General features: G+C 41.8%; 1 protein-coding gene across 1 annotated transcript in view; it reads left to right on the top strand.

Annotated features, from left to right (window-relative positions):
- The window catches only part of LOC107376132 (pro-neuregulin-3, membrane-bound isoform), a 679,379-nt gene that overhangs the window by 595,129 nt on the left and 69,545 nt on the right, over positions 1–14,705 (top strand). The window contains exon 4 of the mRNA XM_015945082.3: positions 8,978–9,001. Coding sequence (XP_015800568.3) covers positions 8,978–9,001 — 24 coding nt within the window. The remainder of the gene's footprint in view (positions 1–8,977; positions 9,002–14,705) is intronic.

Here is a 14,705-nt window from a genome sequence, read left to right as displayed (position 1 = left end):
ATCTGGTTGTTATGACTAGGCTACCACGAGGCTTCAGAAGCTGATGACATGAGCCACCATTTTGCCGTAACAACGTACCCTGTGGAGCCTCCCGTGTAGATCAGGAAATGCCAGGTCCTAGGACCTCGAATGTACTGGAGCTGGTGGAACAGCGGTCGCAGCACTACAAAGCCCGTCTGTGGGTCGACTCCGGTAGCAGCGGCAGGCGTCAGCGAATTCACTCTTATTTTGAAGGAACGTCGTCTTGTTGTTCAAACGACGGAAATCTCCAGCTTGACAGTTCTCAGCTTAAAGTAGAAAGTACATCTGGCCAGGCTGTACTTCTCTTTTGGCAGTGATGGATCGAGAGCTGGTTGAAAACAATGTTGAGAGTATGATGTAACTCCTTTGGAGCTCAGATCGAACAGAGCTGAGGTTAAAATGGAACTGAGTATAAAATGGCGTTGCCTTGTTTTATATCTCCTAGTTGTTTACAAATCTTAGTAAACCGGATTGGACAACTTCATTAAACAACCCAGATTCTGCCCTACCACAGACGAAAGTTCTGATTGGTTGAGAACAATGTGTCATGCGTTTCCATGTCAATGTAGATCAGTGTGTCTGGTGCAGTCCTGTTTATTCATTAAACACATAACTCATGACATCTTTATTTCACAGATCATTCACCTGATTATTATTGATCAACATATGCTTTGATTAGCTTATCACAAATAAAGTACTTTGATTAATTAATGGAAAGCATTCTTCTTCTCTTCTTCTGTCTCTTCTCCTGGAATGTAAACATACTGAACCCAGCATCTGACCTTGGCGATTCCTACACGTTGTTACTGTGTAAAGGGGCAACTGTTAAGGGCAGACAATAGGATCTTAATAACGCTACACTGGTTACAGGACGGCTAACTTTTGAACATTTCAAAGAGTGAGACGGGGTCATGGGGTTGTCAGCGGACAACTCACCGACCGTTTAAAGTGGGGGAGTTTATTAATATTGAGACTTTTTGTGCTCTACATTTTATTTATTTATTTATACTCTGTACGGAAGATGATTAAAGCCATTGACAAGAAAAAAAAGTGAAAAGAAAGAGAATTCTTATTTTTTCCTCAGAATTCTGACTTTTAATCTCAGATTTCTGACAGGGAATTCTGGGAAAAAGTAAGATTGTTTTTTTCATCTCACTGGCCCTAATCCTCCTCCGTACCTCTGACTTTACAGAGGGAACTGACCTTTGTTTAATACAAATCTTCCTTTCGTGAGGAACATTTAACAGCCAACTCTCCTGAACTTCTTCACTCTATCTATTTATCTATCATCTATCTATCTATCTATCTATCTATCTATCTATCTATCTATCTATCTATCTATCTATCTATCTATCTATCTATCTATCTATCTATCTATCTATCTATCTATCTATCTATCTATCTATCTATCTATCTATCTATCTATCTATCTATCTATCTATCTATCATCTATCTATCGTCTGTCTATCTATCTGTCTGTCTGTCTGTCTGTCTAGGGGTGGGCAATATCATGTCATTCATAATAATACCAGTTATTATTTCTGCCAAGAAAAAAACAATCTATCATGTTAAGTTAACTTCATGATGTAGTTGTGTCCACTAAACAGGATTACGTTCATGTGGGTCATCAGCATGAAGTTAGTGAAGTTATCAAAGCAAACATGGCTGGAATCAGTTTTACTGTAATCTGTTTCTCTAGGTGTGTGTGCTGCTGTAATGAATGAATGTCCCCACTGTGGGACTAATAACTTCTACTCTATTCTATTGAATTAATTCATATCAGCCAGCAGGGGAAAAAATGTTTGAGGAATTTTGGCCTTTCCAGGCTTCCCTACTAGTAACCTGGTTATGGAGGAAGGGTTCGTCTCACTAACAGGAAAAACACACTGGTGAAGCAGTGAATTAAAATATTAGGATTCCTAATGTTTTAATTCACCGTGTTCACAGTTCTGGGAGTAAGAGCCGGGCATGCCCGTCCCATCAACAGCAAGTGGAGCTCACTGCTCCGCCCATCTCACAACCAGAGCAGAAAAAAGCACATCGGCCTGGATTATTCTGATGGGATTCTGTGTGTGAAATAACGCAGTTAAATTATTACTTAAGTGTTGTTTGTGTGCATGTTGTTCAGTAATTAATGCTATAATTAAATCATCTGTTTTTTTCTGGCCGTACACACTGTGCTGATGCGCGTTTGGGTAGCGCAGATGCTGGTTTAGCGTGAGAGATTGGAGGTGTGGCGTGATAGGGTGTGAAGAGGGTCAAATGCGTGTGTCTCACACTCAGTGCATGAGAGTTGGCAGCCCTGTGGTTAGCATTTATTGTAACGTGTTTAACACGGTGGAGCCTCAGAAGAAACAAAGAAAACATTTATCTAATGAAGCAAAATAATTAAAAAGAACATCCAACCACAATAGGAGCCAAACAAGTTGACATTGGGCGTTTTTAAATCACTCCTGTAGAAACTAATGAAGGCTGAGGAGACGTTTCAACAGTTAAAAGTGTTAAAAGCACAAGTGCACAGCGAGGAGGAGTTTCTGTTTCATTTTTACGATAGTGAATTAACACGAACACTAGGGGGTGCAAGCCAAAACTACAAAGTTTCTCTTTAAGTTTCTGCCTGTTAATCTGAAGCAGTCGTTCATGTCGTTGTAGTTTAAAGCAACAATTAATATGTTTGTTGCTTCTCATCCCGCTGGTTGAAAGTGGAATTACAAACATTGTTACGGCGGGCACCTTTTTGCTCTACGGATGGGAGCTTCAGACATTAAATGCTGCCATCTCCCTCCCTAACAAGGGCACTCCCTTCATGAAACTGCCGCTCTTCCTCCCTTGTGCTTACACAGCTGGACCTAATAAGCTCGTCAGAAGACTAGGGTGAAGGGTAGCCAGATCTCCCCATTTTAACTAATAATAAGAGCAAAACTCTGCCGCTGCCAACTGTAGCTAGTGCCAACAAAAACAAAAAGCTAGTGCTAACAACAAGCTAACACTACCATGTAATAACTGATACTAAATAAGTAATGAAGTAAAAAGATCCACACTGTTGGACAAAAAGTAATTATTACTTACTAGTCCATTAGCAAAAAAGCCAGGTCACTATCGGTCTTTGTAGCGTCCTTTAGTTTTAGCCGATGTTCATTCTGGTTTTAGCTTTGAAATCACCTCCAAAAACATCACTCTATTACTTATACTTCCAGGTTCTACCATGAAGTCACCAAAAATAGCTAAATTCTTCTTGTGTTTTTCATTGATGGTGGGCAAACCTAAGACGCTAACTGCTAGCCTTTATATTAGCTATCCCCACAGTCAACAGCTGTTGCTGTGAAGCAGGTAGACCTCCCACTGGTGTTCCTATAGGAACGCTAAACTGTTAACAGTAGTTTCTGGTCAACAGAGGGCTACAGAGTGCTGTTCAATGTGAACTTGTTCAAGTTTCTGGCTCAAGAACCATTGAAACCTGTTTGAAAGCAATAACTGAAAGTGGTAAAAAACTCTTTTGTTTTAGTTTTAATGTCGGTCTGCTGTAATGTGGGATTGGTTCTGCAGTACAAGAATTAGAGCGCAAGTGTTATCAGAACAATTCTCGATGGTTGGACTTGTATTGGTGGATCCCTTATTTCCGCAGCAGCTTTTGGGAATGGGGCACAACAGCTCAACTCTGCCTCCTGCTGACATAAATGGTAACTGCACTCTATTTAAAATATGATCTCTGGATATTTTAGACTTTACATAATCCGAAACCTTGTGTTTCCAGGACAAAAGCTGTTTGTGGTAAAATGATGTACTTTATAACCAGGTAATGATGGGAATCTAGTAGAGTAGACACAGGTCGTCTATCAGTGCTTTTATTTTGACGAGCCACACAACAGCATGGCTGGTGCATTTTTGGCTGAAGAGGACTAATAAATTCAGCTTTGTTTCCAAATCATTGAGGAATAATGTCCTATTTATGCCTTTAGTAAATAAGAACTAATAAATACACTAATGCCCATCTTCCAGACCACTTTACCCATGTGGTTAACCTGTAGGAGTCTGCAAACATCCTTAAGAGGTTTGTGAGGAAGTTAGCTGCATGCTTTTAAAATTTAGATGTGACATTTCCTGGTAGTATCTGTGGCCATGCAATCATTCAGTTTCCACAGAGCATATTTAACATCTGACACTTTGTGGATCCTTCCATCTAAAGAGGTTTACTGGAGCCAGAGTGCATACATCTTGGGTATTGCTGGCCCCGATGGGAACTAAGACTCATATCCTGACAGTGGCAGTGCTGATATACACTCTGCACAGTGAGCTACACAGAAAATGAAATCCCTAACCTTGGCAGCTTTAGTGCTGGGCTCTACTCATTGAGCTCCATGGGAAATTGAGTTTGCAAACCCGGCAGTAGCGCTTTTAGCTCAAACCCGAAAGGGCTGAAAAAGTGCAGAGTTTGAAATCTCAGATCACAATTTCTTTTTCTCTTCTGGCTCTGCTGAGACTGCTGAGGTCACCAAAGATGAACTTTTGTTGTTCTTAATTGTTTTGAGTTAAAACTTTCCACAACACTGCAGAGTTCCATGTTTTTAAAGTGAGTATATTTGGTGTTGTGGCAACGCAACACGTTGTATTACACATTTTATCAGCACATGATTGAAAACCCTTTTTTTCATCGGATCCTGGTGAGCATCACAGGGCAGATGGGACAAAGCTTTAGAAAGACCAGCTCACCCACAGGACTGCTCAGCAGATAATGTCGCCATCAGAGTGGTTAAAGCCACTGGTGATGGAGCAGGTGTGTGTGTGTGTGTGTGTGTGTGTGTGTGTGTGTGTGTGTGTGTGTGTGTGTGTGTGTGTGTGTGTGTGGTGTGTGTGTGTGATTTCCAAGATGGGACATACTTACAGCTATAATCCCCATTATGAAGACAGTTGGAGAAAACCCATGAGGGTTTCCACACGTTAGGAGTGATAACACCAGTAACATTGCAGCTATTTTTCTCATCCTGGAAACCTGCAACAAAAATGTAATTGGGGGTTTAATGTCAAATATGTGACCATTTTTTTTACATAATTACAAACAACCTTTTGCTTCCCCCCGACATGATTTAGAGGCAGAACAAACAGGCGTGTGTTTTTATTCTGCTGCTGTGAGAACATAAAAATGTGGGAGAAGTGTGCCACATGTTTGCTTGGATCACAAACACAAATCCACGTGAACAAAACTGCTTTTCCGGCTGTCGGATTCATGGTCAGTGTAACAGAAAATAAAAAAGCTCAACGTTTATCCACCTGTTCTCAGAAACATGTCACCTCACAGTTTAAAGGTGTGGAACACTGACAAACATCTTTAAATAATTATTTCTGATTATAATCAGTCACTCTTGAGTTTTTCATGAAGGCTGAACGTGAAAATAGTCTGCTACGCCTACCTCCTGCATCAGCTTCTGATAGAAAACAGAGGATGAAACTCTAGGATTTGAAAACCCTGACAGATCTATGTCTCTGTCACTTTGCATTCATGGACTCGCCCATCTTGACTCACAACGGCGAAGGCTGTTGTTGGTTTAGGCCCAGGAAACAGCAGACAACGTCTTGGCTACTAGAAGCTAACTGTTAGCATTACCAGCTCCACCACACAGCAGAACTCCTCCAGGCGTATTATTATTATTTGTGGAGATAAAACATCAACATTGCAAGGTAAACAGAGTCATGTAACTGTTATCCAATCAGAGGCCAGATGTCCTAATAACAGGAAGTAAGACAGGAGCACCTGAGCTTTTATCCCCAGAATACGACTTACAAGGCGTTCATTTCTACTAGAGACCACTACAGATGTATCAGTTAAATGAGAGAACCAGAGTTGTATTCTTCTTCATGCTGTTCCACTCATTTTCAGCTACTGTTAGGATAGTTCAAGGTTCTAAAACAACATCAGATGGTATAGTTAGTGCTACCAAGCCTCACTAGTAAACAATAGTATGCACAAACTGATTTCATTTATTTCCACATACTGACAGAAGCATGTTGCTTTCCATGTTGCCATGATGTAATTGTACCACTCCACAGGGCTCCAGTAGTAGAAGGTGATGATTATTTCATGGTTCTCTTTGAACATGAGATATGATTTCAGCTCTGCCCTAGCTTTGATATCTACCCGGAGTCTCTTGGTTTCAGGCCATATGTAAGAGGGAAAATGTATATTTAAATAAAGGACTAGCTCTCACCCACCGTGTAGCATGGAGTGGTTTCAACTGTGATCATCCTGATGATAACTACAGCTATGTGGTCAAGTCTCACAGAAAAAATGTGTGTGATCTCATGCTAAATGTTGTAGTGTGTGTTGGACTTTCACTAACACACACTCCAACATCGGTTCAGTATCAGTGAGCCTGACTGATTTGGAGCCAGTTTGGTGTTTCTAATGTGGGTTAGTTGTGGTGGACAATTTAAACATGTTCAGATGTAAATGCAAATCCCACAAACAGTTTCATTCTAATCTATCCAGTGGTCTCCTGAGATAAACTAACAACAGGGTGGACTCCAACCGTTGTTGCCAAAGTTTTTGTGGATTTGTGTGATCAGCGAGAGCTCTGAGGCTGTGATGAGAATGACTCTTAGCTCTAAACAAAAACAACAACAAAAAAAAGAAAGAAAATCATCTTTCATATATAAAACAAGTTCTGCTCAACATCTATAAGACTGACTGAGTTTAAGTTATTTTTGTGTTTTGCACCTGGTCAGGTACCTGTGACAGGTAGCCATTTTGATGTAAACCTAAAGATCTCGGTGGTTCGTATTTTGCTAACAGACAGGTTTGACTTCATCAGTTGGCACCAAAGTTTAAAACACATGATCAACTACAGCTTATGTACATACAAATGTCACTCAGAGAGTGTGTGTACGTGTTGCAGGACTCCTCAGTGAGTCTGTAAGAGAAAAGAAATTATATATATATATATATATATATATATATATATATATATATATATATATATATATATATATATATATGTATGTATCAGTTCCATATATATCCCAGGCCTCTGGTAAAGGACCTGAGCTTGGAAGGATGAGACCACCCACGAAGGCTGAGATGGGAATTTATTATAAGTTATAGCAACAAACTAATAAAAGCTGTGAAACAGTTTTAAAAAGTACTAAATTTGTATGCAGAAAAGCTTTTGAAATTAAAATTGAAGTTAAAACGAGAAACAAGACACAGGTCTAAGTACTCTGTTTAACTCAGAAATCAAAGATTAAGTTTGGTATCCAGAAGCCTCATTTATCAGCTGTACTTACAAACAGATCTGTGCGTATTTCGTGTGTGAGCACAAATTTAGGCATTGTGTGGTATTTCCCAGTTTGTACTTGTGTGTGAACATGTTCCTAAATATAAGAACAGCTCTGACCATGCGTAGGAACAGCATCTAGTGGTAGAGCAGGGGAACAGCAGTGCTGAAGGTCTTAGTCATCCACGTGTGTTCCTCATCCACCAAGTATATTTACTCAGTTTGTAGTTATGTTGGTGGAAAAATGGCTTTTTTGCATTATTGGTGCTAAAACCAATAAAAGACACACGTGACCGACGGAAAATCTGACACATCGTGACTTATCTGTCTTATTTATTACTCGGACAGCATTTCCAAATGAAACTATCTCCAAACAGGATGACTCCTTGAATGTAAACAAGAACCCGTTACTCTACGATTTATCTAAATATTTTTTATTTATTCCTGACAGGAACCTCTCCTCTGTCCCGACCGCATTCATAACCTCTGCAACTTGTTTGGTTTTTTTGCACTTCGACAGCCAGTGTCTTGATCTCGCTGTCAATAAAGTTTTTCTTATTTTCTGGAAATAAAACAGGGACTTCCCTCACGTGCTCAGGAAGTAGCATGACCAAATATGGTTAATTGAGGGCATTTTTGTGTGTACATGACGGTGAACAGACACAAGCACGTGTGTACGCATAGGTGGGAATTATCATCAGACGACTGCGGAGGAACATGCGCACGAGAGGCCACCTCACACACTGACACACATCGTGAACTTCATTTGTTGGAAGGAATGTAGGAATGTTCGTAAGAACGTTTTGATAAATGAGGCCCCAAATCTTCATAATGAAGTTGATAAAAGGTGTTTTTTACTTCATGGTTATGTTGTTCTAAAGGCCGTTAGGCAGGAATAGCATCAAGTAAATGAATTTGTTCCATTTGAGACTTGAACAGTACATCCATTATTGTAGCGAGTCAATTAAACCCACCGAGCTAAGATCTAGTCTATTATAATTTCTTCTAAATAGATTTAAAACTTTGCTCTTCAGCTGCTCAGAAACTCACTGTGAAGATGACAACTGCACATGAGAGTCAAACCCTTTATGGTACGACTGGAAATATTCAAATGAATCTGAACTACGAGAGGCTGCACGGTGTTGTTGGTACCACCGTCGTGGGTTTGAATCCCAGCTGTGGCCTTTCAGCGTGGAGTTTGGCTTTTTTCCACCGTGCATGTGTGTGTTTTCTCCGAATAATCCGATTTCCTCCCACAGACCAAAAACAAGTGTGTTAGGATGATTGGAGACTAATTTGTCCTAAGGTGTGATTATGTCTCTTTGATGGACCAGAGACATGTCCAGGATGTCCCTCACCTCCTGCCTTATGACTGCTGGACCTGACAGCAGCTTCAGCAGATCCTACTGAGGAATGAGTGGTTAAGCTAACGAGTTACTGAATTAATGAATAAAAATGAGTTTTTCTTTACAAGAATCAACTCTGATGCTCTTATTGTGGAGTGGACCGTAAAGAAGGACAGGAGGTGTGAAACTAAGTCTAGGCTGTGCTTGCATGTATCATTTCTTGTAGCATCACTAACATCTGTCTCCTGTGACAGCTGAGTCCAGTTCCACATATTGAGTTTTATACCTAATAATGGCTGTGTTCTTCCTCTCTTTTCTCTCTCCTTGCTGCCGAAACCACAGATCACCTGGGCATAGAGTTTATGGGTAAGGAAGCTTTTCTTGTCTTGCATCTGCATGACTCACAACTGTAAACATCACAGGGTTTCATGCCAGATCAACACCACACTGTGTGACACGCGGAACAAGCCTCCACAGTCATACCCAGCCAACGACACACTCGGATGAGAGGAGCACACATGGCATTATTATCTGGTTAACATGGATAGGAACGGCTGTGCTGAATAAAATCATCATCTCAGTAAATGTGTATCTACATGAACGCCCTTGCATGCTGCTTTGTGCTTCTTTGGAAAATTAGACATTGTCTTTATCTTTCCTTTCTGCACCATTTCTATCTCCATGCCCTCTTTCTCCCCCTTGCACTATCTTACTTTCTTTCACCCACAATTGCTCATGAAGTGTCCCCTCAGAATACCAATGTGCTGCAGTCTCCTTGGAAACAGTGAGAACAGAGAGGCAGGCAGGGTGCAGTGAGGGAGTGTTTCTGATCTTGGCACTGTTAGCAAATGAATTCCTCATTAGTACATGTGTGCATGTGTGTACGTTATTGGCAAAAGTTCAGATGTGTGTGTCTGCAGCCCACAGCTTCTACAAACGTTGGTTGGATGAAACTTTTCCAGTCGTGTGTTTGTGTGCCCGTGGGCTGTGATGGGTGGATGCCAGCAGCTTCATCTCGTCACTGCCAAGCTTCTCTCTGGTGTTCTTGGCTCTCCGTGCAGGCTCACTGTCAGGAATCGCGGCTGAGGAGCACTAGTTAACGACATGCATGCTTGTTGTTAACTAAAGCTGGTCATTCTCTCCATTGGCAGCATCTGGACCTGTTCCATGAATTCATCCTGAAGAATTGCCTCCCCATGTCTCTGACAGCCCACTCTCTATATGCTGATCCTTCCACTCGAACAGGCAGTTCCCGTTTCCCTACCTGACCACCGTGTTTGTGCTCAGAAGCACTGAAGCCTCCTGAGACTATGCAAACTTGGCAGTGACAGATGATCTTTTGCATGGAGCTATCCTGCAGGGTTTTTCTCCCATTTACATTCAGTGAGGTTTTATGTCTTTGCAACATTGTTCAGGCTGCCACATTTTCTTCACCCCGCTAGCATCTCTGGTCCTGCCAGCGTCCTCACGGACATTGTGTTCGGCAGTGCATGGATAGATAAGCACCTCCCACATTCAGACTGCTGTCTCTGGCTCGTGAGAATGTTTCACCTGAGACAAATAAAAGTATTCAGACTGGCTGAAACTCACCGTCTATAGGGGTTGTGTTAGTTTATTGGTTTTTGTGAAGGAAATAAATCTTCAAGTCCTGCATCCTGGAAACATCCTGATTATTGGAAGCTACTTACTGGGGTAGATCGTAAAGGATCCCTTCCATTTAAATGAGTTCTAGAGGTTGATGTTAAACTTGCAGGCACCTTACAGCAGAAACACCATTCAGAGTCTCAACAGCATCTCCTCTGACCCTCTAAGGTCAGACACAGTTTAACTTTAAACCTGGATTAGTTCATGGTTCAAGATTAAATCCTGTTGCACCAAACGTTAAACCTAGTGTAAAACGAAGATGGATTAAATCTAAACCTCTCTTTTAAGATTGGTTTGTTTGTTTGTTTTTTACACTAAACCAAGTTTAAATCTGAGCATGTTGCACTGGAACTTTAAAGGGGCCACATCATGGAAAATCCTCTTTTTGGAGCTTTTTACTATTAGATGTTAGTTTTTCTTAATGAAAAACACCCTTAAGCTTGGTTTATGCTTGACGCATTCACTTTCCGCTTGGTGATGCGGCTCGCGGATGGAACGCACTTCACAACTTGCGGCGTTTATGGTTCATGCGGCTTGTCTTTGCGGTGAGCCAATATTCTCACAAACTGTAGGGGGCAGCATGGAGCTCTACACGGCATGCGTCCAACACTACACCATAGTAGAAGTAAAAATTACTATTGTTTATAACTTGGCATTCCAGCATTTTTAACAGCGTCCTCGTCTTTTCCGACAGTGCGAGCTATTTCTCTCCAAGAATTATTATCAACATGTTGATCACGGTGATCTCTGAGAGCTGAATCATACAAATGTCTGTATTTACGAACCTCTGCCTTACTAGTTCTTGTCGGTCCGCCATGTTTTTCCGCGTCCGACCGCCGCGTGGTTAGAAAATTTTCTAGGTGCACGTTGTGGAAATTTTGGGCCATGCGGAGACGCGGTGGAGTGGCGTGGTTGTTAAAATGACGCAACTTTTCCGCGCGGGGACGTGCGGACCTCGTGGACGCGTCAAGCATAAACCAACCTTTAAACCTGTTCTTGGCTGCATTCATGCATTTTACTCTCTCAGCTGCAAGTTCTGCAGACACGAGGATGGAAGCTAAGTGTGTCATCGGGCCCTGCTCCTCCCCCTGAACCTAGTCTCGGATCTGAAACTCACCTCGCCCTGGAAGTAGGCCACTAATGTCCACTCTCTCTGAGTTGTGGGCATAGAGCGGTTGATTTCATTCTGCAGACATGAAAGCGGTCTTCATGTCACAGATGACTGTTTTAAACCTCCACCGGTACCAGAGTGGATATTCTGACAAATTACTTCTACATTGGGGACAAAACACCACCATAAAAATCTTGTGTCCTGTCCACAAAGACGCACATAATGGCCAGCACACGACATGTGTGTTAGGCAACTAAACCTTTGTTAAGGTTTTGGTGGGTTAGTGGATAGAAAACCTGCCTTGTGTGCTGTTTTGCTATGACCTTACATCGGTTCAATTCCCAGTCTCAGCAATATTCTTTTCCCCTCCGTTTTAGCTACACTTGCCAGTATCGTGTTTACCTTTATTGGAAAATAAATATTGGTATGGTTTAAAATAAGGACTGATCTGTTTTTTTAACTTTCATTATTTAGCCAGCTGAAGCCCATGTGAGTCCATGTGAAGTGAGCAGAGTAGATCATTGGGACTTCTGTTGCATTGCATTGCAGCTCAAATGCTGCTTGGAAATGACTAGATTCAAACATCTTTAGAGACCCAATGAAATTAAATCTGCTTCAGCTGGCTAATAAATGACTGCCGGCACCGGGAGTCGAGCCAGTGTCAGGACATGGCAACACAAGATGCTTTAACCACTAGAATACATTCGTTGCTTTGTGGTGGCCCATGATGGGTGGAGCTCAGGCCGCTGGAGGTGGGGTTGCCTGAAACAGACCGTTTCATTTCTGGGTGCAAAGACAGGCTGACAAAAGTAACTCAGGTCTGTGATAAAACAATATCTCAATAGTGTCAATAGATATTGGGTCTACATTTGCTCTCTAAAGTTTAATTAACATGATCTGGCTCCTTCAAACCCCAATTTAAACTATGATTTACGATTCTTTAAACTGGTTGATGAAGAGGTTCAATTTTAGCAATGGCCGTATTTTTTAGGTAATCTAGCAAAACAATGTCTGTTTCTGCTGTCAGATGATGGCGCTCTCTCAGATCACATCTGAATGCAGAAAGAGCACACCCTATTGTCCATATACTTGCACCATTTTCAGCTTAAATGCTCTCATAGAAACTGGAGGTTACGGGTATTTTAATCCTAAAAAGCCTGTCGAAACATAAAAACTCTCTTATGTAGCCATCGGGTCGTCAGCAGCTTACAGCTTCAGCATTGTGGGAGGCATAGATGTCTTGTTACCATGGTGACTTGTAAGAACCAATGGAAGCAGCCTTAACATCTTGATCCTGGTTCTCCTCCTGTACACCTTTGTTTACAGGTATGTTATTAGGAAGGGTCATTTCTAGCATTAGCTGAATTGGCAGCCTGCTCCGTCACTCTGAGGTTTTCCAGCTGGAGTGTTAGTCTCGCTGGGCTGGGGCTGCTGGTGACCGACTGCAGGGATTTTAGGGCCTTCCTCTCGTCTTGCCTTGGCTGGAACTTTACACTTTTTAACATTTGTGAGAAAACGTTTCTGTAAGTCCTCAGTGATTTTCATCGGGTCAGAAAGTGTGAGACAACTTTCGCATGGACTGGTGACAGAGAATCAAAGTTTCTGACAGATCACTTTGTCCAAATCTCACCATTAACTTGCAAATTTTGACCTGCAAAAGTATAAAAGAAGTTAATTCCATTAGTTTTTCCTGCAGTTTTGTCACATTCCAGTGAGATACTGGCTTAACTTTTAAGATATTAAAAAAGCTCTGATGTGCAGAAGATGAAGCCCGTGTTTTTATGATTAAGAGTTTAACAAACGTCTCTAATCCCACTAATGTCTAAAGACTAAATAAGACTGAATAAACTTCCTTTTTCAGTTCTGAGGTTAAAATTAGAACCGAAGAATGTGAAGGTTAAGATTTTTCCACCCACTGTTTAATAACATGGAAATTATATTCAAGAATCCTCGGCTCCAGCCTTCCCCTTTATAAATCTTTCATGTATCAGGCCAAAAGGGGAGAGAATTTCACTGTTCCTCGTCACGAAGTCGCGCTGGCATCCGCCACTGTTTCCTCTCCGTCTAAGATCATCGAGCTCTGATGGAAAAGCTGATGGCACATCTCTGGAAATCTGACGATTTCATCTGATGATTGTAAATCAGGGCCTGGACAAAGTGCTGGGGGCTGCCATGTTAGCTGTTTTTTCTCTAGTTCACGTTGACTTTTTGCAGGGTGTAACTTTAAAAAATATACATAAACATAAAAATGTTTGTCTCCTTTTACCGGGTCTCTCATCTCACTACTGAAGTTCTTTCTGTTTCTTCTCACCTTCACACTCACAATCAGTTTTTTATATGAAAGTTTATTTAAAGATCAACTATAGTCATACTTTTAATACATCCGCAGGGCTCTTTAGAAGGAACGAATGCCTTCTTAAGCCTGGTTTATGCTTCTCCATCAGCTCTGCAAGGGACAGACACGCACGGATTGACGGAAGCGTTTTGCTCTTTTACTTCTCCGTCTCCTGGAGAGTGTTGCAAAGCAATTGCCCGGCAGGACAACAGAGGGCGTAGCGCTGTTCTGTGGTATCATGTCATGTATCGGTCCAAGACAGTGTGTTTATATTGTGTTTTTTGTGTATATAAGAGACTTTTAACACGGACAAATTTGTCTCTCATTCTCCCACCGCTTCATGCGCTCCCCACCTCTAAACCCACGTTTCCTGTCATTTCCGTCCACAAATAAAACGTGGCGCATCTTTTCACTCCTCCAGTCACGGGAGAATTAAACGTTCATATTTTTAGAGTTTTTTCGCGAGGTATTCTTCAAGCTTCTCCGTGTCTGCCGCTAGTTATCCTCGGCTCTCTTTGCAATGGCGGCGCTGTAAACAACAGCGGCATCCTGACCAATCACAAGGTTGCGTAATCCGTCTCGTTTGACGGATGTTTAAAAAAGTGGGCTCGACTCCGTACGTACTTGCGTGCCCTACGCAAGGACGGATAATGGCGCTGCGTGTCTCCGCACTGACGCAGACAGAGAAGCATAAATCGGGCTTAAGTCGTACTCCGGGGATAAAATCTCTGGTGCGCCTGTTTGAGGACGGAGGAGAAAGTAGCATCAGGCATGGATTTGGAGTCTGACTCCTGATTTTTGGACATCTCGTCTCTGATTGGCTTAAAGCAACGTGACTCTACCACTGACTCTCTTTGCTCTTCAACTTTGATGTTTTATCTCCACAAAGGACACAAGCAGGAGTTCTGCTGTGTGGTGGAGTTGCTAATGTTAACGGTTAGCTTCTACTAGTCCAGACATTCTCTGGTGTTGCCTGGATG

The sequence above is a fragment of the Nothobranchius furzeri genome, chromosome 12 (genome assembly GCF_043380555.1).
Source record: "Nothobranchius furzeri strain GRZ-AD chromosome 12, NfurGRZ-RIMD1, whole genome shotgun sequence".
Lineage (NCBI taxonomy): Eukaryota > Metazoa > Chordata > Actinopteri > Cyprinodontiformes > Nothobranchiidae > Nothobranchius > Nothobranchius furzeri.
Note: the sequence above shows the minus strand (reverse complement) of the source record. Positions and strands in the feature narration are given on the sequence as shown.